Genomic DNA, 24957 nt, shown 5'->3' on the forward strand with positions numbered 1-24957 from the left:
TCCGCCCGGCGCTGACGGCGCTCCGCCGCCTCCCTGGGCCTCACCGTGACCGCGGCTCCGCTCGGCCGCCGCTCCCGGGCGGGGAAGGGCCGGGGGAGGCCGAGGGGAGCGCGGCGCCGCTGCTCCGGCGGAACACGCGGCGGAGCTCCGCGCAGCAGCCGCAGCTACCGGGCGGGCAGGCGGGGAGGGCGCTGCCCAAGGCCGGCACAGGCGGGCAAGGTTTGAACTGCAGCAGCCCTGGGGACCGGGAACGCACAGGCACTTCAGGGGCCGCTGAAGAAAGGTTCCGTCCGGGTATTAACCTTAAAATGCTGCAGCAGTCTCGTATGAGCCATGAGAGATGGAAAACCAGGAGCAGGAGGCCTCTAGTGCATGAGAAGAAAACAATTCCCTGCACAGATATGAACCAGCATTCCCACCTTAGGGCTACAGGCACCTGTACTATGTGCAGTCACTTGGTGGTTTAAGGTGCTGTCCTTAAAGAAAATGGTATCACTTTAATTCACACTGTTTAGTGTTGCAAGCAAGGTACAGGAATTTCTCTCCTCGTCATTTTAATTGGCTAAATTAGAATGAAGATGACATTTCTGCATTGTTCTATTTTGTATACTCAAATTCCACAGGCTGACAAATTCAGGCCAAGGAATTGTTTCTTCCCTGATGAGTTCAGCTAACTTGAGAAAAAGAAAATATAACGGAAATACAAGCACAATGAAGTTTAGATGTGTGAAAAATCAATACACAATAATACTGTCTTTCAAAATAAGATTTTTTTTTTCCTTAAACGTGGATACACAGCATATTCAGGATCCCAACACAAAAATTACTGTCCAAAACCAAAGAGAAAATGGTAACTCTTTCGAAGCAGAAACAACATGGGGCCCTTTAGCAAAAATAGTTTATTGCACAAAACTTTTAAAGGAATCCCTATGCACATAATTTTTATAATCAACATGCTTTGTATGATCATAAACATTAATTGTACATAGTGTAACTCCTCCAGCCCCTGGGTTATCCATTCTTCAAGAACATGGAATTATTAACTTTTATCTTTACAAATACAGCCTAAGCAGACATTACTGAATGTCATACATGAAACAGAACCATTTCATTTACAATATCCAGAACATCTTTCCCTCCCCTAGAGATCTGTGCATCTGTATTGGAAATGAGGCTGCCCAATACCCGAGCAGTGCTCATTAGTAGGAGGCAGTGATCGGATGACAGCTGATGAGCATTAGTAATTCCTCTGGACAGCAATTGCTTTCACAGGAAAATACTTAAAAGGCTCTGATCACATGCAACTATTCCCACTTTCCCTGCAAAGTTAATAAATGTACATCACAAGCTTCTGCATCACCAGGAGTGAATTTGTCATCTTTAAGGTAAATTTATATTGGTAATACCACCTGTCCCCAGCACACCTTTGATGTTGTCACAGCTAACACTAAAGTAGCCACTGCAGTTCTGTCCCCTAAGGAGGAATATATAATCCTTGACAATATGAACAGTAGAACATTCATCCTGGATATTACTTTACACATGTGAAAATCCCATAGATTTCTGCGAGGATATTGCCTGAATAAACACTATGGGATCAGATCCTCCCACTGCACGAGTGGATAGGGGGCTCAGCTGATCCCAATACAGTGCACAAATATTTCCAAGAAACCTGGAAGACAACAGAATGGAGCATTATGCAATATTCAGCAATGCCAGAGACTCAGTAACATTTTCTTCTATTGTAGGGTTTGCGTCTTTGTTGTGATATTTTTTTAAATGCGCAGTTATTCAAGAGCCCTCAAAAACTCAACAGCATGTGAAAAAAATAATGCTGCACCATTTACCAGCTTTCAGCACTGGGGAACATTCTCACATTGCAGTGACATTTCTCCTTCATTAACTAGATTTGGTTTAGTATGTAGCAACCACTGAAGAAACACAGAAAATACATTCTATTGCAGCGCTTGAAAAAGTAAAATAAAATTTTAAGATATTATTCTTCAGATTTTCCTGATTATTTGGCAGTGCTGTGACAGGCAGAGGGGAGACAATTTTCATTCCTACAGCTAAGTTATTTTATTGCCTAGATAGCAGAGACCTGAAGCTTTGTAGACTGAGCATGCTCAGCCTCAGGGTGAGGCTTTTTAATAAAGCAGCAACTATTTCTCTGGGTCATTAAAAACATAGCTGATGAGCTCCAAAGGCCTTGCCTTTATCACACACTGCATGCTCCTTCTAGAAGACCTCCCAGTGACTTCTGTAACTTCACTTAGTACCTCACCAGATTCAGACCCTCTAAAGTCTCACTGTCCTTCATTTAAGTAAATGACATGGTGTTTGCAGAAAAAGCACACGGTGAATATCACAGGACAATACCCAGTGTCCAGGTACTGCCAGCAGCAGTTGTGCCAATGCAGGAATATAATCCACAACAGCTCCCTCATCCTGGAAAGGGAAACACACATCTAAGGCTACTTGATTGTGCAAGCTCAGATGTCTTCAGGAGCTAGTGAGAAACTGCAGCAGGATGCAGAATGGACACAAAAAGGAGAGCTGACATTCAGAACAACTAGGAAAGTTTCTAAAAATTCTGGCTTCTTTGATACCAGATAAAACCTTTACCCATATAACCACTGCTGAACTAACAGATTAGAACATAGTGGATTCTGAACTGTAGGCAATGTATTTAATACAGTGAACAGCAACAGTAACGCTGCACAAGTAGTATTTTAAATCCTGGACTTTTGGTAGTTTTCTTGTACTGAATATATTATTCATTACAGTTTATTTTTTTCCTTTAACAATACTGTGGTTTGGTTTTTTTCTTCTTTGAGCTTAATATACAGGCAACTTCAAGAACATGACAACAGCGAGATAATCAGTACCATTTACTCTACAAAGCAGACTGCAGCAGTGTGCAGACATGTCTTAAGCTAGTTTGTAAAGCTTTTGATTTTGAATTGTTTGGTAAATCCATCTGATGGGCATCTAATGCCACATCAATGCATTTCTTCCCTTACCAGTTGCAAAACCTTGACTGTCAGCATCACCTGACTCTGATCCCAATAAAATCTAAGTTAAAATCCAGTAGCTGCAAGGCATGAAATCATTCAGTAAAAATACAATGCAATATCCTTCCCCCTCTTCTGCAACAACCAAACCCAAAACCAGTGACAGCCTCTTTGGAAAAATACATGAACTACAATTTTTTTTTCCAGCCTTTTGAATCCACTTGTACTTAATAGATTTTTTTTTTTTTTGGTGAACACCAAACTACAGTGGATATAATTGACTTGTTTTATGTTTTAAGGACCAAAACATTCTAGTACATGAGTAAGCACTAGATCTTCCAAATACCCTAACACTGAATTTTAGAGTGAGAAGAGGGCTGGCTTGTCACTGCACTGTGAGCCACCTGGAGCAACGGGACCAAAGATGAAGGAAACTAAAGTAAGCTGCAGCTGCTTTAAAAATAACTTAGTCAAGGTGCTCTGCAGAGGGACTGCCACAGAACCAACACTTCCATTCATGGTGGACACCTTGGAATAGAGGGTGCAAAAAGTAGAGGGAGTGTGTGGGAGAAGATAAAGCTATTAAAAATAATAATTTTATAGGCATTATAATTATGTCTTTTAAAGTAAAAATAATTACATTTCTAAAAGCTCTGGCTTTAGGGGCTCATTTCCCTAAGCCATTTGTACAGTATGTCAAAGAAGAGCAAACTTAAACATAACATTAAAACAATGACAGTAACAAAACCCCTCATTGTAGCCTTAACTTACAGTATATAAGCATATTAAACCAGATATTCAAAGTCAGAAAAGTATGATTTTTTTCTTATGTATATATATATATATATATATATATTTTACACACATACGTTTAAATGGATGTCTACTTCAAAACTTGAAATAAAAAGGTGCAAAGCATTTGTGCAGTGAAGCAAAGCTCACTACTGGCCTGTGACTGTAAGAGAAAAACATCAGCAAATGTGCCAGGCAATCTGCCAAAGATACCAACTGCTCTGTGTTGCCTGTCTTTACAGTCTTGTTTCTTCTGCTGTAGGTCAGAGGTCATCTTCAAAACTGGAAATGGCTTACAGTAACTTATTTTCCTTCAAATGCAGATATCTATAATCTGAATTTCAAGAATAAGAGATTATAGGAGGGACAAGAGAATACTCAGCATATCCAGTTCTCAACCACTGCTAATGGCTGAACATGAGAAGAACTTATTTTTCTCTGTAGTTTGGCTACAATCCAAGATGAGGGAAAAAATATATCCTACTCCCACAAATTAAAAAAAAAAACCAAAAGAGCAACCAAACAAGAAAACCTAGATGTTACATAGTTAACAGTAATTCCTTAACAAACTCACCCAGACTGAACAATTACATACTTGAAACCAGATGCTCCTCTTGACCTCATTTTAGATCTTCATCTCAATCTCTTACTAAACCCTCAAATGAGCTAGATTCACCACTTGGAAGTACCCAACATGACAGAATTGTTTCAAACAAACCCCTAGAATAGCACATTCTGCATTTACTATTCCATCAGTTTCTCAAATCAGTGCTCTTTGCTTCTACAGGCAAAAGCACAACTCTGAACACCATTTAAAAAATGAAATAAATAATTTTTATAAAGATTTGTTTATATACTTAAAGCAATAGGAAGAAAGACAACTGATAAGGAGGTTATAGTGTCAAAGCTCCCTTGTCACTAACACTACAATTCTCTTTCTTTTCATCTGCAGTAGGAGTCTCCTGCTGGTCTGATGCACTTGTAGAAGTAAGGTCCATTAACTTGCCCTCAATCTGAGTCCATGAAGACATTGATTCATGTACTGTAATGGTGTGTTCCTCCATCTGGCGCTGAAGGCTGTCCATTTCTTGCCTTTGAAAGTATTGAGAACAAAAAAAGCCAAAATTAGCAAGCAGAAAACTGACTGCTAAATGCAAGACCAAAAAATTACTTTTCTGATTCTTGATACCTACTCCAAGACTACCTAAGATATAGCTGTATACAAGAGAGAGAAATCTACAAGAAGCTTAGGAACTGTCTTAAGAGCAAAACAAATACAATGTCCTTAATTAAAAAATATTAATAGCTGTTTTTGACTTTTTCTGCTGTGCACAATTCAGGATGGACATTTTATTTAACTTATTGTAAAGTCTTCTTTCACTATGGCAATGACCATATAAACAAGCACTTACAATGACAGAACATTCAACTGTCCTAAATATACTCCCAAAAAAGAATTATTTCTACAAATCCTTTTTTCCTCATGGTGGCAGCTGGTTTCCTGAAAACATTTTTAAGATTGCTTAGTATGGTTCAAAACAACAGGCCATACTTTAGCTGCCGGAGACAGCTGTTCAGATTCTTCAGAGGCTCCTTGCTCACAGCTGTTGGTTTCAGCAGTTCTTCCAGCAAGGCAGCAGGCACTGGACAATCAGGAATCTTGACTGGAGTCACTGGATTGGAAGAGTTATTCTCGCCTTTCAGTTCTTTCCTCTGGTTAAAGGAAAAAAAGGAGTTAGAAACACAGTTTTATTTCATCAGTATAATTTTTGCCACCTAGAAAGAGTCTCACATCACACTGCTGGTGCACATCTGCACTAAGGAGCAGGAATAATCACAGACACATTCATTTTAGGTTATTTCACAGTAAAGCACAGAGAACTTTCCTGTGCTTTACAAAAAGTGTTCTTCCTATTTAAATACCTTCTTCATCTTGCCATGCTTCAGGTCCAACTTCAGCTGCTGGTTTTGCTGCAGCAGTGACTTCATGCTGTTCTTCAGTTCAGTCACTTTAGCTTGCAGCATAAACTTATCCTTCTGAGTTGCTGACAGGTCTTCCCTCACCATCTCTAACTCAGTCTTGATGTTCTAAATGGGAAGAGAATCAATGTGATGTACAGAAACAGCACAAAAATTCCAGCCAACTAATGTTTTTATAATCTTTTCAGTTTCCAGAGAAAACCAGAGGTTAGGTCAAAATAAAGTCAGTAGCCTATTTTAATGGCATAGAGGTTGAAGAACTACAAAGGTAACAGCACAGTCAAAATAAAAATTCAGAAAAAAGTGTAAGTATGCTTTTAAAAAATAAAAATATAGTTTTAATTGTCCCCCTACAGCAATCAAAATTTCCATCCATCAGAATTGGCTTGATTAAATACCTGCAAGACAACTTGTATCCCTTCTAACTCTTTGTGGCTGCGCTGTTCAGTCATGTCCAGCTGCTGCTTAAGTGTTTCAATTTCTCTTTCTTTTCGTTCTACTTCCCACTTCAGGTCTTCCACCTACCGGGGGGAAAAATATAATTGGAATTATCTATAGGTGCAATCAACCACAAAATCCGAAATACATTCTTATGTCTCATGAAAAAACCTTCTTAAGAAGATAAAGTCATACAATGCAATAGAAATACAGATAAACACAGTAAGTGTTCACTTTTTACCTCTTGGCTTACTAGAGGCTGTTCACTAAGTTTGTCGTCCAGGTTTTTCTGCAGAACTTGAAGCTGAGATCTGGCTTCTGCCAGCTCTTGCTGGAACTGAGATACCTCCTGGGAATGTTTTTCATTCTCTATCCTGAACAACAAGATTAACAGACACAGCAGTTACTCAATCTGGTCTTTAAAACAAGAACTTCACTGGGTTAGCCAGTTAACTATAAATGACACAACTGTGCATGGAACACAGAACAAAGCTGTTAATCACAGCTTTGACTGAGGGCTTTGCCAGCACATTCATAGAACACTGGTTAATCACAGCTTTGACTGAGGGCTTTGCCAGCACATTCATAGAACAAGAGTTAAATCACAAGAAGGTTTTATGAAAGATATGTATAAATAATAAATATTGAAAAAAAAATCTATGAAATTCTTTAGCACCGGTAATAGTCCAATTACAAACAACAGATTATGCAGGAAAAAAGAAAAAACAACCAAAAACCCTGTCTGCAATTTTGCTTTGTTTTTGGAGCAATGGGGTTAAGATTATATCCATTTTCATGTAGGTCTGATGATTTCTTTTAATTTAATTTAAAATTTTATATATAAGCAAACAATTTTAATACATTGTGGAACACAGTCAATAATCAAATTAATTCTCTATGAGTAGTTCTCAGGGATGTAAAAGAGAAGAATCACAGTATATGTCAAGTGTTAATCCTTACTAGCAATGTGAAATAGTAGAAGTGTGTGGTCAAAGTGAAAGAAAAAGCAGATAGTGAAGCCTAAAAACAGTGTACCTCAGGTCTAACTGAATTACAAAGAGAGAAAAATGCAGGTATTTGCTGAGAGTCCAAACAAGCATCCATGGCCAGGTTCTGCTGAGGAACATTCAACATACTCCATCCCAAAGGGGCAAAATTCACTAATTCTCCCGAAAATTCACTGATGTATGGCTTTTTCAGAGGATTTGTTTTAATTACTGTTCTTTTTGAGACATTTGAGACTTACTGCAGCTTGTCCACCTCAGCCTGCAGGGCCTGGACCAGCAGCTCCTTGGTGTGGAGCTCCTTCTTGATCTCACTGAGCTCCAGCATCGCTGCCCGGTGGTGTCGCCGGTTATGGGCTGCATCCGCTTTGGCTGCTGCTTCCTAACAGGACAAAAAGATGCAGTTTTGCTTTATTTTTTCTCTGCAGGTGAATCATAAAGGGAGATTAACACAGGACACAACAGAGAAGACATCAACTGATCTTTCAGCCACTGGCTATCCTGACAGACCCCCTGCAGGAAGCGGTATGTTACAAAAGAGATTTCATTTCAAGATACTTTTTTAATACCTTTAAATCACTTTGTAAGTAAATAAAAGATGAGCCATTACCTGCTTCTGAAGGTCTTTAACTTTTAACTTTTCCTTCTCTAGGGAAGCCTGTAAAGCTTGAATAAGTTGTTGCATTTGCTGATCCTCTTCCTCTTTCCGCTTTAGGACCGCCTGAACCTGTAACACATCACAAAAGCAAATGCACGTTTTGTGTGGGCTCACTGGAAATAGAGGAAATATAAACAACAAGCCAATGCAGGGATTGCAGAACAACTCTCTGCTGTTCACTGACCACCCTTTCCACACAGTACCTTCAGCCTGACAAGTAGCTATGGTTAAATGGTAGCCTATGTCCACACGAATGTATTACTATTGGAATAATAATTATTTATCTCAATGAATTCATATGTAACACATGTAACATACGGATTTGGTATGTTCCAACTACCTACACTTTCACTATTGCAAATATTGTAGTGCAATTTTATTAATTTTTTTTCTAAAGAAAACTCTGTTCAGTGCCAAGTCCCATTTCTGATCTCTTGTTCAATCCCCATACTGACGCAGTTACACAACACATGGGGGACCCAGAGCTGAAGAAAATGCACCAGCTTTGTATCATATGAGCCAATTCCCTTCTGAAGTTATTGCATCAAAAAGTCAAATACCTGTAGATTCAGTTGTACCAAGTCTGCCTCTCTTTTTGCTAATGCTGTTTCGAGGATATTATTGTGTTCCCGCAAAGCAGCATTGGACTGGCTGAGACCTGTAAGTTTTCCACGTTCATGTTCCAGTTCAAGGGCCAACTTCTTATTCATTTCTTCTAAACGTTTTATCTTCTTCCTGAAGCCTCTAGACTCCTGAAGCTGTAAGTCAAAGAAAAACACAAATCAAACAAAGATAACCAAAAATTTCGTGCTACTATCATAAAAAATTGTAAGCTAAACTCAGCAAATGTCTTGTTTTTCCAGAGTGGGATTTCTTTTTTATTTTTTTCTTTTTTAGGTGAACATTAAAAAATAAGTTCACTTTGGTATTTTTTCCTGTTGGAAGACTAAAATGCTTGCTAGAAAGAAGAATCCAGGAATACTGTTCAGGTGCAGATCCAGAGCAGTTGATATACATTTTTTTTTTTTGTGCTACTCCACAACTGAACACCATCACCTGGCCCTCAGCATCACTGGGGATCCTTGACTCCCAGTAGTTCCAAAAGCTAATGGTTCATGTATCCTCACTGTCTCATGACCACACACATCTGGTATCTAATACAGCAACCACTCTTCTCTCTCATCCTCTTTCCCTGTATGACAATGACTCATGAAACTACAAAGAACCAGCACAAGGCAACAAAATTTCCAAGTACCACTGACATGATGCTTCCTATCCATGATTCTGATTTTCTCCACCATTGGAATAAAATTTTGGTACTAAAATTTTTCCCTGTCTTTCAGGCACTTTTTACTGCTGTATGCCCATCTACCAAGTAAATTCAAGCAGTCACCTCATCCTCAAGTTCCAGCACTTTCTCTCTGTATTCTTCAAGCTCCTGGCTGGTCAGCGAAATCACTTCTTGCAACTCTTTTTCCAGCATCAATTTACTGCTGCTCACAGCTCGCAGTTCTGTCTTCAGAGCTTGAATCTTCTCCTAAAGACAAAGGGGTCACACGTGGTTAGTGCATCACCCATCTTCATGAGTCACTTCTGCTGTGGTTAAAAAGCCTGCTTCTCTAGCAAATATGAAACAAGGTGCTAGTGTTTAATTTAAAGGTCTTGCTCTGAGTTTTCCACCTTTGCATCCAGCTACTGCTGTTGGTGTATTTGATATCTTGCTCCATTGGTTCAAGAAATTGGAGCTTGCCTTAGTAAATTAATTTTCTTATTACAGGCCTAACATATATAAATAAGCTATGGCTACCTTGAAAAACTTTTAGCTGTCAATGAGAAAAAAGCAGTAAGAGCTACAATCTTGGTAAACCTTGAGAAACTAATCCTTAAAAACAAAAGATAAAACAATTCCACCAAAAAACCCAGCCAACAATAAAATTTTAATCAATAAATCCAGCTTCCCAAATCACTTCTCTCGAATTTAGTTAAGGAAATTCTCAGTGCTCAGAACCCTGACAGCATGTTCTTATCTAGCTTTATTTTTCAAATATTTTCATCACTTCAGGGTGAAATAGTATTTCAAGACTTATAGCTCTTTGTACAATGTCAAAGGACACCTGCATACCTGAGCAATCTGGTCATTCCCACCATCAGTAATTTGTGCTTTTAGTTTGCTCAGCTCTGCCTCAGCAGATTCCTTTGCAGTAAGAGATTCCTGCAGCCTCCGACTGAGAATGCTGACTGCATTCTCATAGGCTTTGTGTTTTGCTTTCATCTCTTTCTGAGCGCTTGTCAGGTCTGATCCGAGACGCTTCATTTTCTGTTTCTGCTCTGTAATGGCCCTGGCGTGAAAGGAAAAGAAAACACCAGGTAAAAACAAAAGCTGCTTGACAGATACTACTACAAGATTAATTTTTCACATGACCCAACAAAACCCAACATCTGAAAGCCAAATATGAAAACCAAATGCTGTAGTTCTTTTGTCTGTGCTAGAAGAACACTTACTTTTTTGCTTCTTCTTGCATTTGTTCTACTTGTTGTTTTAATGCCTGATTTGCCTCAGCAAGAGATTCCATTTGCTCCTTATCGAACTGCAAAGACTTAACAGGAAGGAAAAGAAGACCCATGAGTGTAAGAACAAAAGCATGTTTGCTGTATAGGTTTGATTATAAAAGAAAAATAATGAAATTTCAAAATTACTTCCATCTCTAAATATAAACTGCTCTCCAGTCCTCCATATCCTCTTTCCCTTTTATTTTCTCTAACTCTTTCCTTTGAGGCCACCACTGTTAACACACATGAAGAGTGTTTGGATCTTGTTCTCAGATGGAGTTCACTGTAGGACCAAGGAAACTGCTTCCACATCAGTCTTCTACCACTCCTGCAGTGCTTCTCCCCACTTACTTACACGAGATATTAGTAAGCAGTCATGCATTTACAGAATTTTGGTAGGTATACGTTGAAATGTCTAGACTATTTAAAATATATTACCAAGAACATTAATTTGGAGGTGGTCATTCTGTTTCTTTACGAAGTTAACAGAAACAGCAGTGTATCCTGGATGTAACACTCTCCAAAGCCTTACACCTTCCATACCTGTAGGCGTGTTTCCATATCATCTCGTTCTTTCTGCACTGACTGGAGGTGATTTTCTAGTTCCACCATCTGCTGGTGAACTTGAGATACTTCTTTCTGTAGTTTTGAATGCTCAGATTCGAGTGACTGTTTCTCAACTTGGATTTTCAGCAGCTCTCGTTTTATCTCTTTTAGCTCCGAGTCCAGGCGCTTCTTTGTAGCTTTCAGCTCGCTGATGAGCTGGTCCTTGGAGCTCGCATCTCTTCGATACGCTTCCACCATGACCTGGCACACAAGAGTTTCAAGAGGACAATGTCACCTCAGTTTCAGCTTTGCTAATTTTGGACTAATTTACTAGAAAGTATTTACTGATATTCTTTTAGTTTGGGGAGGTGGGGGTGTCATACAAACCAGCACCAGCTTCTGTAAGATATTTACTGTGGTTCAAAGGCTTTTGTGCAAGCTCGGATATCAAATAACAGTTCCTATTAGCAGTTCATTAAATGAAACACCTCAGTGTTCTCTGCAGTAAGGGCTACTCTTCTTCACATTCTTTATGGAAACTGCATTATGTGCCACTTTTAAAAACCAAACTAATTGTAAAAAATAAACCATCCTATGCACATAATTAGTAACTTTTGCCATGAGAAGAGGGCTTAACTATGACTGACAGTTTAAAAAGCCTTCCCAAATTTAAACATAACAACATAAAACTAACTTTCACATTAGGTAATAATCAAGCAGCAAATTAATGGTGCTACCTTATAAATAAGACACATATATGTGCAACACTAATGACATATTAATTTCAAATTACTGTTTCAAAACTGTGTAAATTCAGAATAGAATTTGCAGTAAGGCACTTATTTACCATCTAATTACTGAAGCAACTAATATTTTTCAAAGCTGAAAGGAAATGACAACACCTGAAGATTTACATGAGTACTTTTGCAAAAGCAAACCTAATCAACAATTCAAAGAGAGATTTTCTATGGTGGATCACTTGGCAAAGGCCAAAGCTCTATCAAAGCATACATTTGTTGGTGGATCACCTCTCACATTAATTACAGATAGAAATTCAACTGAAAGTTACACATTTTCTGTATTTTAATGTCACAAAGTTCTGCGATACAAATAATATATATCCTCAAAACCTCCCCAGAAGTACATGCCTTCACTGTAAAAAAAAAAAAAAAAAAAAAGAGTGTATTCCTTGGGTTTATGTGTCTGAAATTTCTTTGGTTTTACTTACCTTCTCCTTCAGGAACTGTTCCTTCACTTTTTGAAGCTGTTTTTTGAGGCTGGCATTTTCTTGTTGCAGATTTTCCACCTTGGGGGAAAAAGCAAACATTGCTTTATGTGCCAAATGTCATATTACACCTGATTTCTTCGGTGAGCTTATCTGTCTGATTTGTAACCATTACCTAATCTAACAAGGATCCTGTTTCTGACTAAGCATCTCAGTGGTTAGATAACACAACATTTTATACAGAAATACACTCACCAGGTCACCACACTGGAAACCAAATTACTGCATAAGAAAGATGTTTGGCCCACAGTGCCACAGAAAAAGAGCACACTACAAAATTACCACCCAAACTGTGACCTGTACTCCAAATTACTGTGTTTTAAAACTAGTAAGATTTCAGAAAGATCATTACCTGGCTTGACTTGACTGCCATTTCTTGCTTCAGCTGCTCCAAGATTTGTGATGTTACTTCTGTATCTTCTCCAAGGCGTGTTGCCCCTTCATCAAGTTGCTCTTTACTTGCTTTTGCTGCCTGCAGAGCCACCTCCAACACAATCTTCTCGTTCTGCAAATACTGGATCGTGTCATCTTTAGAAGCAGCATCACTCTGGAGCTCTTCTAGCCTGGCCTTCAGTTCATCATACTGTGTTTGCAGGTCATCCAGGGACTGCTCTTTGGTGTGCAGTGTCTCCTGGGTTAGAGTCAACTGCTTCATCAGGTCGAGGTGCTCTTGCTGCAAGGATTCAAGCTGCAGATCTCGCTGATGCAAAGTCAACTTGACCTGACAGGAAATATTTTAAAATGAAATTAATAAAAAACAAAGGTTATCTTTGCAAAAGCACTCTAATCAAAATCAAGTATTATAATTATTATTTCAGCCTGTAGGAGAAAATAGCAGAAGGTGGAAATGTTTTTGACTTTCCTAGGCCACTTGTATTTGCTCTGTTAATTGTACTGACTGCCTTGAGCAGTATCTGTTATCTTACAGGCTAAGCAATGACCGGAATGACAAATGTAAAATATTCATAATATTAATTGTATTCAAAAGTTTTACTTCAAAAATGTGTCCACAGCAAATTCAGGTAAATTCAGCATAGTTAATAATACTGTATCATTACATGGAATATAGCTATCACACACTTCATGTCACTGCAGCCCTTGACACGCTGCCTGCATAAGGTTACAAGGTTAAAGCAGGGCTCTCTAAGTGTAAATGTATATAATGATATCCTGACTGCCTAACAACATGGAACATGGATCCATGATTTTTGTCTATGCTTACAATAATCACACATTCAATTCACAAAAAAAAAACCCCAGAATCTGGCAAGACAGTAGTTATGAAATTTTAAAAAAATATTACTGACACAGTTGGAAAAAAGGCCTTTTCACCTGGAACAGAATAACTTTAGTATGCACTTCATTTTTGCAGCAATCTTTCAGGTTTCAAAAAGAAATTTAGAGGTCAGTATCTATTCACTATTGCTTTTTCTGCCAAATCACTATTTCCCTTGGAATTCCTGGGAAGCTGATTAAGAACAGTCTACCTGTTCCAATTCTTGCTCCAATGTTGCTGCAGAATCAGCCATTTTCTGAAGCTGTTCTTTCTCATCCTCAAACTCCTCTAGTTTTCTCTGCAAGTCTTCTTCCACCATGGTTTTAGCCTCCTGGATCTGCATGAAGGCAGCTTCTTGATCTAACATGTCAGCCTGCATAGAAAAAGCATGGAATCAACTTCCACAGTGTCAATGTAGGGGAAGGAGTGGGAAAAAAACTAGGAAAAGAGAAAAGTAAATTATCAAGAAAATTTGTAGAGGAAAAACACAAAAATAATTCTGATGATTGTGCCTTACACACCTGTATGCCTTTACTGAAATTACTCATTCCTATACTTAAAACACCTTAGAATAAGAGTGAATGTCTTGCATACTTGTGACAATCTGAATTCCTATTAAATAATACCTTGTCCTTTCTCAGTTGATGAGCAGGATATCAAGAATCTTTATTAAAATTAAGCTGTTTGGGAAAATTCTAAACCAAAAGGGACTCCTTGGATGCTGTAGCTACTCAGGAAACAGTCCTGTCATTTATACAAGCTATCAGTAACACTGCAGATGGGTGCTTCCACTAACCTGCTGCTTTACTCTCCTTTGAGACTCAGAAGCAGGAATGTCACTGAAAATCAGGGGATTTTAAGGTTCTAAGAGCTTTAGAGGTCACTGTACTACACTTCAGATTTTACCCAACTTTTCTTACTGGAGGGAAGGAAGGACAAACCTGATTACTGAGCAATTTCACACACTTAAAAAGCACATTACTGATTTAGACTAACTACCAATTAAGTTTCCTCTTGAACAAGTTCACAGATGGGCAAAGGACAACATTTACATTTGCCTTCAAAGTTCAATTAAAAACAAATACCAGAACTGAAAATGCATATATGGTCTTGTTCCCTCTAATTGTTCATAATGCCACGCATATTTATTTGCTCTGAAATATTATATTTGTATTCTATATTACTTTGCCAGAATAATCTTGATTTTGCAAAACATAAATCCACAACCTAGACAGAACACAAGTCACGAAAACCCTCTACAACCATACCTCAATATTTTGTAGTTGTGCTGCAATACGTTCCTTTTCTTTAATGGACCTGTGCTGGGTTTCAGTCAGCTGCTGAGACAGGGCCACATTCTCTAGTTTGAGATGTTCCAACATCCCTGCTTGAGTCATTTGCCCAGCCTAAAGGAAGGTAAAAAAAAATGAGAAATAATACCAACAGAATGTAAGAGTTTCAGGAAAAAACATGTTGAAACTGTGTGTGCCTTATTTCAGCTACTACTTTCACGGCACTGGTGCAGTCAGGCCATTGCAGAAGGCCACTAGGTGGTCCTGTGGATAAAACTGACAAAGAAGAGGTTCTCAGTTCTCCCATATGCAATAAATCACAATACCTGTATATTGGCCATCTCACTCTGCAGCCTGACACGGGCCTCCTGTGCCAGGACCAGCTGCTGCTGGTACCACTGCCTCACATTTTGGAGAGATGTGATTTCTGTTTCAGATGCCTTCAGCTTGTTGGTCAGTGTGGTCCGTTCCAGCTGCACCTTCTGAAGCTGGGTCTGCAAGGAAGCCAACTGCTGTCTCAGGTCATGAACTAGAAAAACAAGAATAAAGAACTTGGACTAACATATCCCACTGTGCTATTTTTATGCACACTTTTTTCAGGATTATTGCTGTATTTGTAATTTTATCTATTTTTCCTTAATTGTTGAACAAAAGCACATATGCCTAATTATAGAAAGATTGGCTTTTCCTGCCAAAGTGCTAGAATCCAAAGTACCAGGTCATAAGCAGAATAAAATTAAACTAAGTGAATCACTTCTGTAAGCATTCACAGCTCCTTAGAGGCAGAAAATATGAACTAACTAAACATCAGGAAGTAGGTGTCCTGGCATGTAGAGTCATCATTACAAATCAGCATTTGTACAATTTTCCAAAAAAACAACTAGGCCACTGTCTGGACTAAATATTTATGCCTCCCTCTCCAGACTGGCAGTGGCAGCTTGCAAACTGTGACACTTCTGTGACACAAAATCAAAACCAAACATCTTAAAATTGAGACCATTTTATTAGTAGGATATCGAATAAACACAAGCTTAAATTTCTTCTTCTTCTTGGACTTCAGAATCAAGTTGAAATGAAATGATTTATAGAACAAAAAATTTTAAAGACTGACATTTTCATCATCCCACCTGTACTGTCTCTGGTGAGAACATTTTTTTGCATATCTTCAACCTTCTGCAGGAGTCTCTGGTACTGCTCCTCTGCTAACTGCAAATCATTGTTTGAAGAAGCCAAACTGGCATTCTTTGCTTCCAAGGCATTTTGCAGGTCAGCCATTGCTCGTTCCAGATCCCAGCAAGACTGCTTTAATGTAGCCACTTCTGAGCTTAGGGATTCCTGCTTCTGCTGGCTGTTTTGGCTGTGCTCCATCTGTGCCTGAAGCTTCATGTTCAAAGCTGCAAGTTGGGCTTGTAGCTCAGTCTTCTCTTTGAGAGCCTGAATGTGTCCAGAAAATCAAAATGCAGGAGTCTCATGAGAAAATATATTAGTGGGTGACTGAAAAAAATGCCCAGCAAAGTGGCTTTGATAAGGCAAAGAACAAAGGAGGTGCCCCATGCTCTGGAGCTGAGATTCCCCATCTCTGTCCTTATTTCAACCCATGAGCCTTTCATTGTTATTTCTTCTCTTCCCAGGCCAGCTGAGGAGGAGAGGGACTGAGCAGCTTTGGTGGACACCTGGCATCCAGCCAGGGTCAGCCCACCATGGCATTCTTGTAAAGCACCTCATTCAACAATGTTTTTTACAAAACACAATTCCACAATTAATGAGCAAGAGGTTCTTGAAAATTAATTAAAATCTTATTTTGATTTGCTGAATACAAAATTCCAGATTAATTTTCTACCTGATTAGCTTCTAGTGAGAGTGCTTCTAGTTGCCCTTCAAGTCTCATCTTCTCCTTCATAACCTGCAGCATCTCATCATGAGTTCCTGCGATAGAGCTTTCCATAGAAACACTGGAGACAGAGACAGCACAAGCACAGTTACAGGGTTAGAACACAGCACTTGTCTAATTGAACAAGAGTGACTCTGAAATTAAGAGCTACTCAGAATCCCTGTGGCTTAGACTGTAGGACATTTTTTCTGGTTTATGACAGATCCAGAACACAGTGTAACAACCTCTGTTAAAAAGAGAAAGAAATTATACTCATGCTAAGGTTTTATACTTTTGTTTCCTGTACTGGCAGCAACTAGAATTTAGTGTAGCACCATATATTTGTTATTTTTCAGAACTGCAATCATTGACTCCATCATATTCTGTATATACACATCCCATTTTAAGCAAACAACTGGACATGATGGGATCACAAAACCTTCACAATTACTCTCATAACTGTCTGCTTTAATGCGCCTGAGAAATGCCATCAGCTGCTGCAAAAGAAGGAATAACAGGTATCTGGCACAAGGGATCCCTTATGCTGATTCCTTACTGTACAGCCAAGGCATCTGGAGAAAAAGATCTTTTCTCATTACCATAAGAAATAAATCTAAGCCAGAATAATCATCAACAACTGACTGTACACCTCAACATATTTGGGCATGACACTTTATTCCAATAAAGCAGGGGGAAGTAATTTAAAAAGTAGGACATATAAAATATGCATCTGCAGACAACTGATAAAAAGCATACATTGTTAAGGGCTTCACCAATTATGCACTTGCTTTCTGAATCAGTTTAATACCTGTCACATACACAGAAGCTTGGGAAACTAAATCTCATTCTCAAAGGGCTGAAGAGGATAAGATATCTAGGACAAGACTCTTGGCATTTCTCAGCTATGTAAGGTCTGAAAGGTACACGCATAGATTAGGAAAAAGACAATACTATATATCATTGAGACAGTCAAGTCCATACTTCCAGACTTTATAGACAAAGGCTCATGAGTAATTCAGTGAATGAAGTCCTTCCATACAGGCAGAAACAACTGCTTGCAGTACATTTAACACAGCCAGTGGCAAAAATATAATTCTCTAAAGTTATACTTAGTAAATAGGTACTCAAGTGAAGCAACCTCTCAGATCTTTTAGAATTTGTAAGCTACTAACAGACTCAGTAACAGGGTAAGCTAACTGGATCTAAAGTTAGTAGGAGAGAAAAGTAACAGGCTGCCTATTCCAAGAAAATATCATTAACTAACAATAGATATTCTTACCTGCTAGAAATACTGTCTCTCCTGCTCCGTACCTCTCCATTAACTTCTTGCTCTTGGGCCTGATGCTCCACTGCCGCAGCCTGCAGCACCTCACTGATGGAAGGAAATTGCCCCATTGCTTCAGGATCTATCTTCTGGCCATTTATTGTATATGGAGTGTCCTGTTTGCCTTCTGCATTCTGCAAACTGCTATACAGCCCTTTCCCTGACACACTGCTGTAGGTAGAGCTGTCACTCTCATTTCCATCCAGCCTCATTCCCACTTCACTTCCATCAATCTCTGAAATGCTGTCTCCTGCCAAGGAGGAATTCTCTACTCGATCATCCACATCAGAGGGCAGACTGATCTCAGACACAACTGATGTTGGGCCACTTCTGCTTTGCATCAGAGCCCCCCCAGGTAAGTCAGTAGGCACAGAATTCCCAGTAGCATTTCGAGCATCTGAATCTTCAGTTCTGTAGTCAGCCAAGGACCGGATCTTGCTGGCCTTAGATTTTGAGCTTCTTCTTTCTTTTGAGGATGCTGGAAGTCCCAGGCTACCCAGCTTTGGCCCCCTGGGGACGCTGGTCCGCAAAAAGGAGTATTCTTTTGTCATTGCTACAGTGCTGGCTCTTGGTAGAATTTCTGGATTTAACATCAGCTCAGGATCCAGGGTGCTGGAGGGACGGGTTTTGGATGTAGACTGACTTGACTAAAACAATAAATTCCAGAATGTTAACTCTGAAATAACATCAAAGACTAATTTTGCTGTAACTTAAGATATATAGCTCTACACTTTTACACTGATATTAAACATATGCTCTTTCCTAAACAAGGTAAATAATATCAGCACCCAACCCTATCAAGCTTCAGTACATAGATGTTGAGAATGTTCATATGAGACTCCAAAAGGTAACTGAAAAATATAGGCAGAATTTAACATTTAGGTTACTTTATGTTTGGTGTCTGTTTTTTCCTCCCCTATTTTACATAGCACAAAATAGTACACTACTGATGAGGTAACAGAACCAAATTTTGCCAGTCCAGAAGACAAAAATGCTTTCTCTCATTTGAGAAAACTACTGAATGTTTTAATTCAGGGAACAGAAATGGTAAAGTTTTCAAGCTTCTCAACAAAACACAATCTAGAAGTACTCACTCTTTCTTGGTGTCTCTTCACTCGGTATTGCTTGAGCTGTTCTTCCAGACGCCTTCTTGCCTGAAGTCTGATTTGTTCTTCATTTTCCAGTGGCAATGAAGACTCTACTGAGCCTGTAAGGGAAAGGCATCTTCACAGTCAAACAGAAAACTCCTACACAGGTAAAAGGGATGTAAAGGGTAAAAGCCCCTTCTACCACCAGCAACATGCTTCATGCTTAAGCAAGGAACAAAAGGAAAGCCCACTGACATGCACCTCAAATGACCGTCTTCAAATATATCCTTGTGTAAGCACTGATAAAGCCTGTGGACTTCCACTGCTCAGTTTGCAAATGTTAATAGTTCCTACAGAGATCCATGACAAGAGATTATACAGCAAGAAAAAAAAATATTGCTGTCATTTAATCTCACCTGTCCTGCATTTCTGACAGGACTAAAATGATAAAACTAAGCAAGACCTACACAGTCCACTATTCCCTACAAGTAGTGGAAAATTGTTCCCTAGATATATTTTCTTACCTTTTATTAACTCACATAAAACCTTAACTCACATTAAACCTTTCCTGCAGTAAGGCTTTTAGACACCTTAATACAAAGGTTTTCCCTTCTCCCCCCCTTCATTGCTCTTCTCTCCTTTTCTTTTTTTCTTAGCTTTAAATCACCTGATTCTGCTGCCCTTTTTTTTTAATGTCACCTGTTACTCCTAATAATCAAGAAGATTAGAATAGCTTCAGCCCCAGAAAGTGTGAATTCCCCTCCAGTGAAGAGCCAGTTTTAAATGGTAAGGCACGTGCCTTAGCTGTAGCAGAGGGTAGTTTACTGAAAGAAAATAAAGTGCAGTTCTAAGTAAAATTTTACTGCAAAAATGAAGTTTAGTTCAAGCTTAAATGATGTTACAGAAGTCCAGAGCCAGGCTCAGAGTAAAAAGCTTTATGCAGCAAGAGAAAGCAGGGGCACCACCATAAACAGATGCTTACACAATTCAGTTTCTTGCATGGGAAGACTTAGTTTGAGAGACTGCAAAGCTTCTTTTCTAAGAGCTATGCCCTCAGCACTAGTTCCCTGAGACTTCCTTAGGCTGTCATGGAAACCAGTCACACCTGGGGATGACTCTTCACCCTGCTCACTGCTGGTAGGATCAACAGATCCAGGAGAGTCAAGGCAGAGTGATTCTGGCCCATTCTGGCAGGCATCCACTTTGCTGTTTATCTCCAGACTTCCCTCTTCATTTGGCACTTCATTGATGTTATTACTGGTAGCTGCAAAAGAAAATTTTACTGAGCTACAACTTCAAGCCACTTAATTCATCTTCACAGCTCCATCCAAATACAATGCCAGCACTACTGCCCTTACATTGTATGAATATAGAAACTGCTGCTGACAGCAACTGGCACGAGACATTACATAGAGGATTTTTGATTCTTTGCTTTACAAGACCAGAACAAGTACTTTTCATTTGCTTTACTATGTTGCCCTCAAGCAGGACCTCAAAAGTCATCAAAAAACATCTCTTCAAAACTTCACAGAGGTTTTTAAATCTTGTTAGGTTTAGAAGCAGGAAACACTGAGTGTAAGGAACTCTGAGGGGCAGTCTACTACAAGGAAGCCTCAGCAGCTGCAGGCCTGTGCTGAATGATTCAGCTTTTTGAAGTGCAGCTGGGCACTGGGGAGAAAGCATCCAGCATCCTGATTTCCAGCCTGGCCCAAGCAGTTTCTCAATTTTAAACCGAGCTTACATTTTTTCAAATAGGATATATTCATCAAAAGCACAGTAGCAAAGCTCGTATGTATCAAAATAATAAACCTACCTATTAAAATGCAATTCAAGAACCACTTCAACACCAATTTTATCCCACTTACTAGTATTTTTCTTTTCCAGCAGGACAAATGCATATTCAAAACCAGACAAACACTTCACAGGTTTAGAGTCTGGATTTCTCATTTCTATTTCACTTGGCTGGGGACTACTAACCTGTTTATGAACCTGTTGTTGCAAAAAACCCATGTATCTAACTTTAAATTAATTATTATATATCTCAAATGAGCAGAGCACTGAAACAGCCACTGCCTTTCTGTTCATTCCCACACCATGTTACCACTGAAGTAACTGCAACTCACTGGAATAATATGCAAGATTTATTTTTCTTTTTCCTAAAGACGGTGGAAAATATTTAACATTTATGATCACAAAGTATTTGTAAGTGCAAAAATCAAGTTTCCACCTCTGCAATGCATCTTCCCTCAAGCCAGCTCAGTGTGAACCAGCACGGAGGAAACTGAATGAGGAAACTGAATTTGGGTAATAAAGCTTTCAGACTTAGGCTGCCAAAACCCATCAGCTCTAAGATTTGAATAGAATACTTTTGAGTATCTTATTTGTCATACAGACAACATTTCAGGCTATTTAGCCTTAATCACTTCTGATTTAGATCATCATGTTCTCACAAAAACAGTTGCAGACATGATAGAAGGGGTGAGTTCAACAAGGATGTAAAGAACAGAGGGAAAGACTGCTTTTTAAGGACTAGCATTTTAAAACTAGAATTATTGGCAAAAATGCATTTGAAATAGGTGTCAATGCTATGAATAGCCACAAGAAGCCAAAAATAAGAAGACAGCTCATCCATTCAGAAATATTGTTTCTGCCCATCTCAGAAACTGCATCAGGTTTACACTCTTCACATTTTTTCTTCCCAGCAGTGAGTGGTATGCATATACCAAAGGGATGCTGGAGCAAAATTCTGGAGGAATGGTTTCCTGGCAACTTCCTGAGGCCAGGAGACACAATCTAAACACTCCTTGAACTAAAGTAATTTAAAGGCAGTAGTGCCAATACAGCTGCAGTCTTTTTTAGAACAATGGGCAAGGAGATGCAATTAGGATAAAAACAGTAGAAAGACACACTATCTATTTGTAAGTCACAATTTGATTGTCCAACACAGATGACAGGAACACGTGATCTCCAACTTCAGAAAAGATGAATGAATCATCACACTCTGCCACTCTGATAACAGGCAGAATAAAAAAAAAGCAAATAAAGTGTCAGGGCTCCTCTCTGCTGCCTGTGACAAGGTGACAAACCTGTGGCACCAGAAGGTCCCAACCTCACGTCACCTCCTTTTACACAAGGAACCACTGTGGTTTTGTGTATCTATGCAGCCACAATGTAAACATCTCTCCACCCAGCCACCCCCACATCCTTATACACCAACATATCCTCAGACTCCTGCCAGGAAATCATGGAGATTTCATTTCAGTGCAGGAAAATACTTTCACAATGAAAGCAGTTAAATACTGGAATGGGCAGGGAGGCTGATGCACTTCCCACTACAGACACTTTCAGAATTCAATAGGACGAGGGCCAGAGCAACCTGATCTTGCTCCAGAACCAGGTGTGCTCAGTGCAGCAGGTTGGACTAGATAACCTGCACAGCTCCCTTCCAACGCAAGTTTGATTCTGTAATCTACTCAGATAGTAGACTCTAAATAGTTTCCCATAAACAGCTGCATGATTATTTTATTATAGAGCTTGTCTATGTATAAAAGTTACTTTGAGATAAATTGGAGAGTACATGCCAGCATCTCTCTTTCTTAAAGGGAAGCAAAGCCAAACATTTTGGGTTTTGCCTAAGTAATTTAATTAATTAGGAAGATTTTTTCTGCCAGAATAAAGTACTCCAGTAACAAGCTTACTCTGGAACAGTCATTTCAGAACTGATTGTTCTAGAGAGTCTCAGTTGTACACTCTTGGAAACGTTATCTAAAGACAGACTGACACCCTCAGCAATTAATACTCACCTGACAGCTGATAGTATTTAAATTAATAGTTTTGTTTTGCTTTCAAAAGAACAAGTTCTACAGCAAAAAAAAACCCAGTTTTACATGCACACAGAGCTACAGACTTCACCAAACTTGCTTAAAACCGCTGCACAAAAAATTCCTGACCCCAAGGAAAAACTTCACTTGAACAATAACACAGATGATTAGATAAAAACCTGGGTAAGACTAGGAAGTTATTTGGTGCATATTAAATAACTTACTGTTAATTTCATCTGTAGTAACTAGCTGTGACTTGGCTTTACAATCCAAAAGTTCTTCAGAGCTGCTGGGAGCCCCATTACTGCTTCTGCTCTCCAAGTGAACATCCTGCTGGACAGATGAGGAGTCCATGGTAAAAATGATCCAGATCCCTGGAAAGCTCTTCTTCTCAACGATTTGCCACCAAGTGAACTACCAAGTCCTGTTTCTCTCCATCAGCAAGAACAGCATCAAGGTGTCACACAAGAGCACTGTTCAGAGCTGTAGAGCTGCTGGTGTGCAGCAGGCAGCTGCTAACTCCACATCATGGAAACAGCTCGCAGCCAAAGTTGTAATCACCAAGGAGCTGCATCCTCTAGAAACAAAATGTAGTGAATTTACAAACATTTACTAGAGCTCTGAAAAGGAGTTAAAAACAAAGTGGTGCCCACAGACAGAACTAGGACATGAGGTAACAACAGAGAAAATGAAATACAACCAAGTATCCAGATCTAGAGGAAAAAAGTGATCTGTTTATGCTCACTATTTTAGTAGCACTGATACACTGCAGAAGGATGCAACAGATATTTAGCAAGACAGCTGATTTAGAATCATTGTCTCTTTCAATGGAAAGATCTCTTTGGCCTCTGCTTTAAGAACAAAGCCAGTAACACAGTAGTATTCTCCTCTGTAAATTACAGTATATATATGCAAATATACCACATATTTAATTTAAAGGAATAAGTTTCAATATATTTTGTTAAAATGAAGTATGGAATTAAAATTTAACTTTTTAAAAATTAAATTACATCATTACTGTTTACTTGTCTGCAGAATAACAAGTATGAATCACTGTACAGACTCTGAACTACTCATTACAGCACAAGCTGGCAGTCAGAACATAGCCTTGACTGCAGCTAAACACTGCCTTCTCCTGTGACCAGCCAAGAAAAAGATTTCCATCAGGAATATTTTGATTGCATTTTTACATGAACACAAACATTTTGAACAACATTCCTTCCATATCTCCAGGGAGCACTTGTGTAACTGCTACTGTGCCACATTGCCCTGGTCACCCTGCAACACCACCATCACCTCCAAAATGTTACTGAAGCAGCAAACAGCTCAGGACACACAGAAAAACACAGTTAGGTACGTGACCCTTATAAAGGTGAGCTGTGAAGGAGCCAGAAACCTGAAATACCTTTCCAAACGGGAAACCTCCACCAAACAAAAAAAATAATATATTCACTGTGATTTCTTACTAATTTTTAAAGATTTTCAGTATAATAAAGCTTTCAATAAAACTCCTAGAACTGCCACTGTACAGCAAATAGATGCTACGTGACAGGTTACCATGAGGAATCACAGACAAAAGGCAAGCAAGATTTTGGCTCCTTACACCTTGTCAAAATCCAGCCAACACGAGGTGGTTTGTTGTCCTTGTCATAAAACGCATTTAAATGATCCAGGTGATGAAGAATGGCTTTCTCCTGTACAACCCATTCCCAACATTAAACGGAAGAGTATTCTGGCCTTCAAGTCCTTTTGTATCCCTGTGCTGCGCACAAGCAGACACACACACATAAACGTAGGCACGCCACGGGAACTCAGCAATAAACCCATACGGAAAGTCACCGATTTTGCTTAAAACACGAACGGCCACGACGACAACGGGCCCCGGTCACAGACCGGGAGGCACCGGCAGACACGGCCGCGGGGTCTCTGGGCCGGGCACCTCCCTGGGCACCAGCAGAAGCAGCGGGAGGCCCGGGGCCGCAGCCCACGGAGCCGAGCGGAGCCGGGCCAGGCCGGGCC

The 24957-nt window shown here is 39.4% G+C and overlaps 1 protein-coding gene across 2 annotated transcripts; it reads right to left on the reverse strand.

Moving 5' to 3' along the window:
• Nucleotides 1-882: 882 nt before the first annotated feature.
• On the reverse strand, nucleotides 883-23587 carry GOLGA3 (golgin A3). Of its 2 annotated transcripts, none has more exons than XM_041488565.1 (23): nucleotides 23163-23587; nucleotides 20100-20381; nucleotides 19124-19236; nucleotides 17985-18676; nucleotides 16676-16787; nucleotides 15963-16269; nucleotides 15162-15364; nucleotides 14812-14949; nucleotides 13755-13916; nucleotides 12620-12988; nucleotides 12211-12288; nucleotides 10980-11243; nucleotides 10389-10483; nucleotides 10009-10225; nucleotides 9280-9423; nucleotides 8447-8644; nucleotides 7839-7955; nucleotides 7471-7610; nucleotides 6466-6598; nucleotides 6185-6307; nucleotides 5730-5894; nucleotides 5359-5519; nucleotides 883-4898 (listed from the first exon to the last, which is right to left on the reverse strand). In XM_041488565.1, exons 1-23 carry the CDS (start codon nucleotides 23290-23292, stop codon nucleotides 4700-4702), a joined length of 4542 nt encoding a protein of 1513 aa, XP_041344499.1. In that variant the 5' UTR covers nucleotides 23293-23587; the 3' UTR covers nucleotides 883-4699. The 2 variants fall into 2 exon arrangements, with proteins under 2 accessions (XP_041344499.1, XP_041344501.1); XM_041488567.1 differs by having other exon boundaries at nucleotides 20223-20381; nucleotides 23163-23586.
• Between the last annotated feature and the right edge of the window lie 1370 nt (nucleotides 23588-24957).

The sequence above is a fragment of the Pyrgilauda ruficollis genome, unplaced genomic scaffold, assembly GCF_017590135.1.
Source record: "Pyrgilauda ruficollis isolate IOZ18807 unplaced genomic scaffold, ASM1759013v1 scaffold9, whole genome shotgun sequence".
Lineage (NCBI taxonomy): Eukaryota > Metazoa > Chordata > Aves > Passeriformes > Passeridae > Pyrgilauda > Pyrgilauda ruficollis.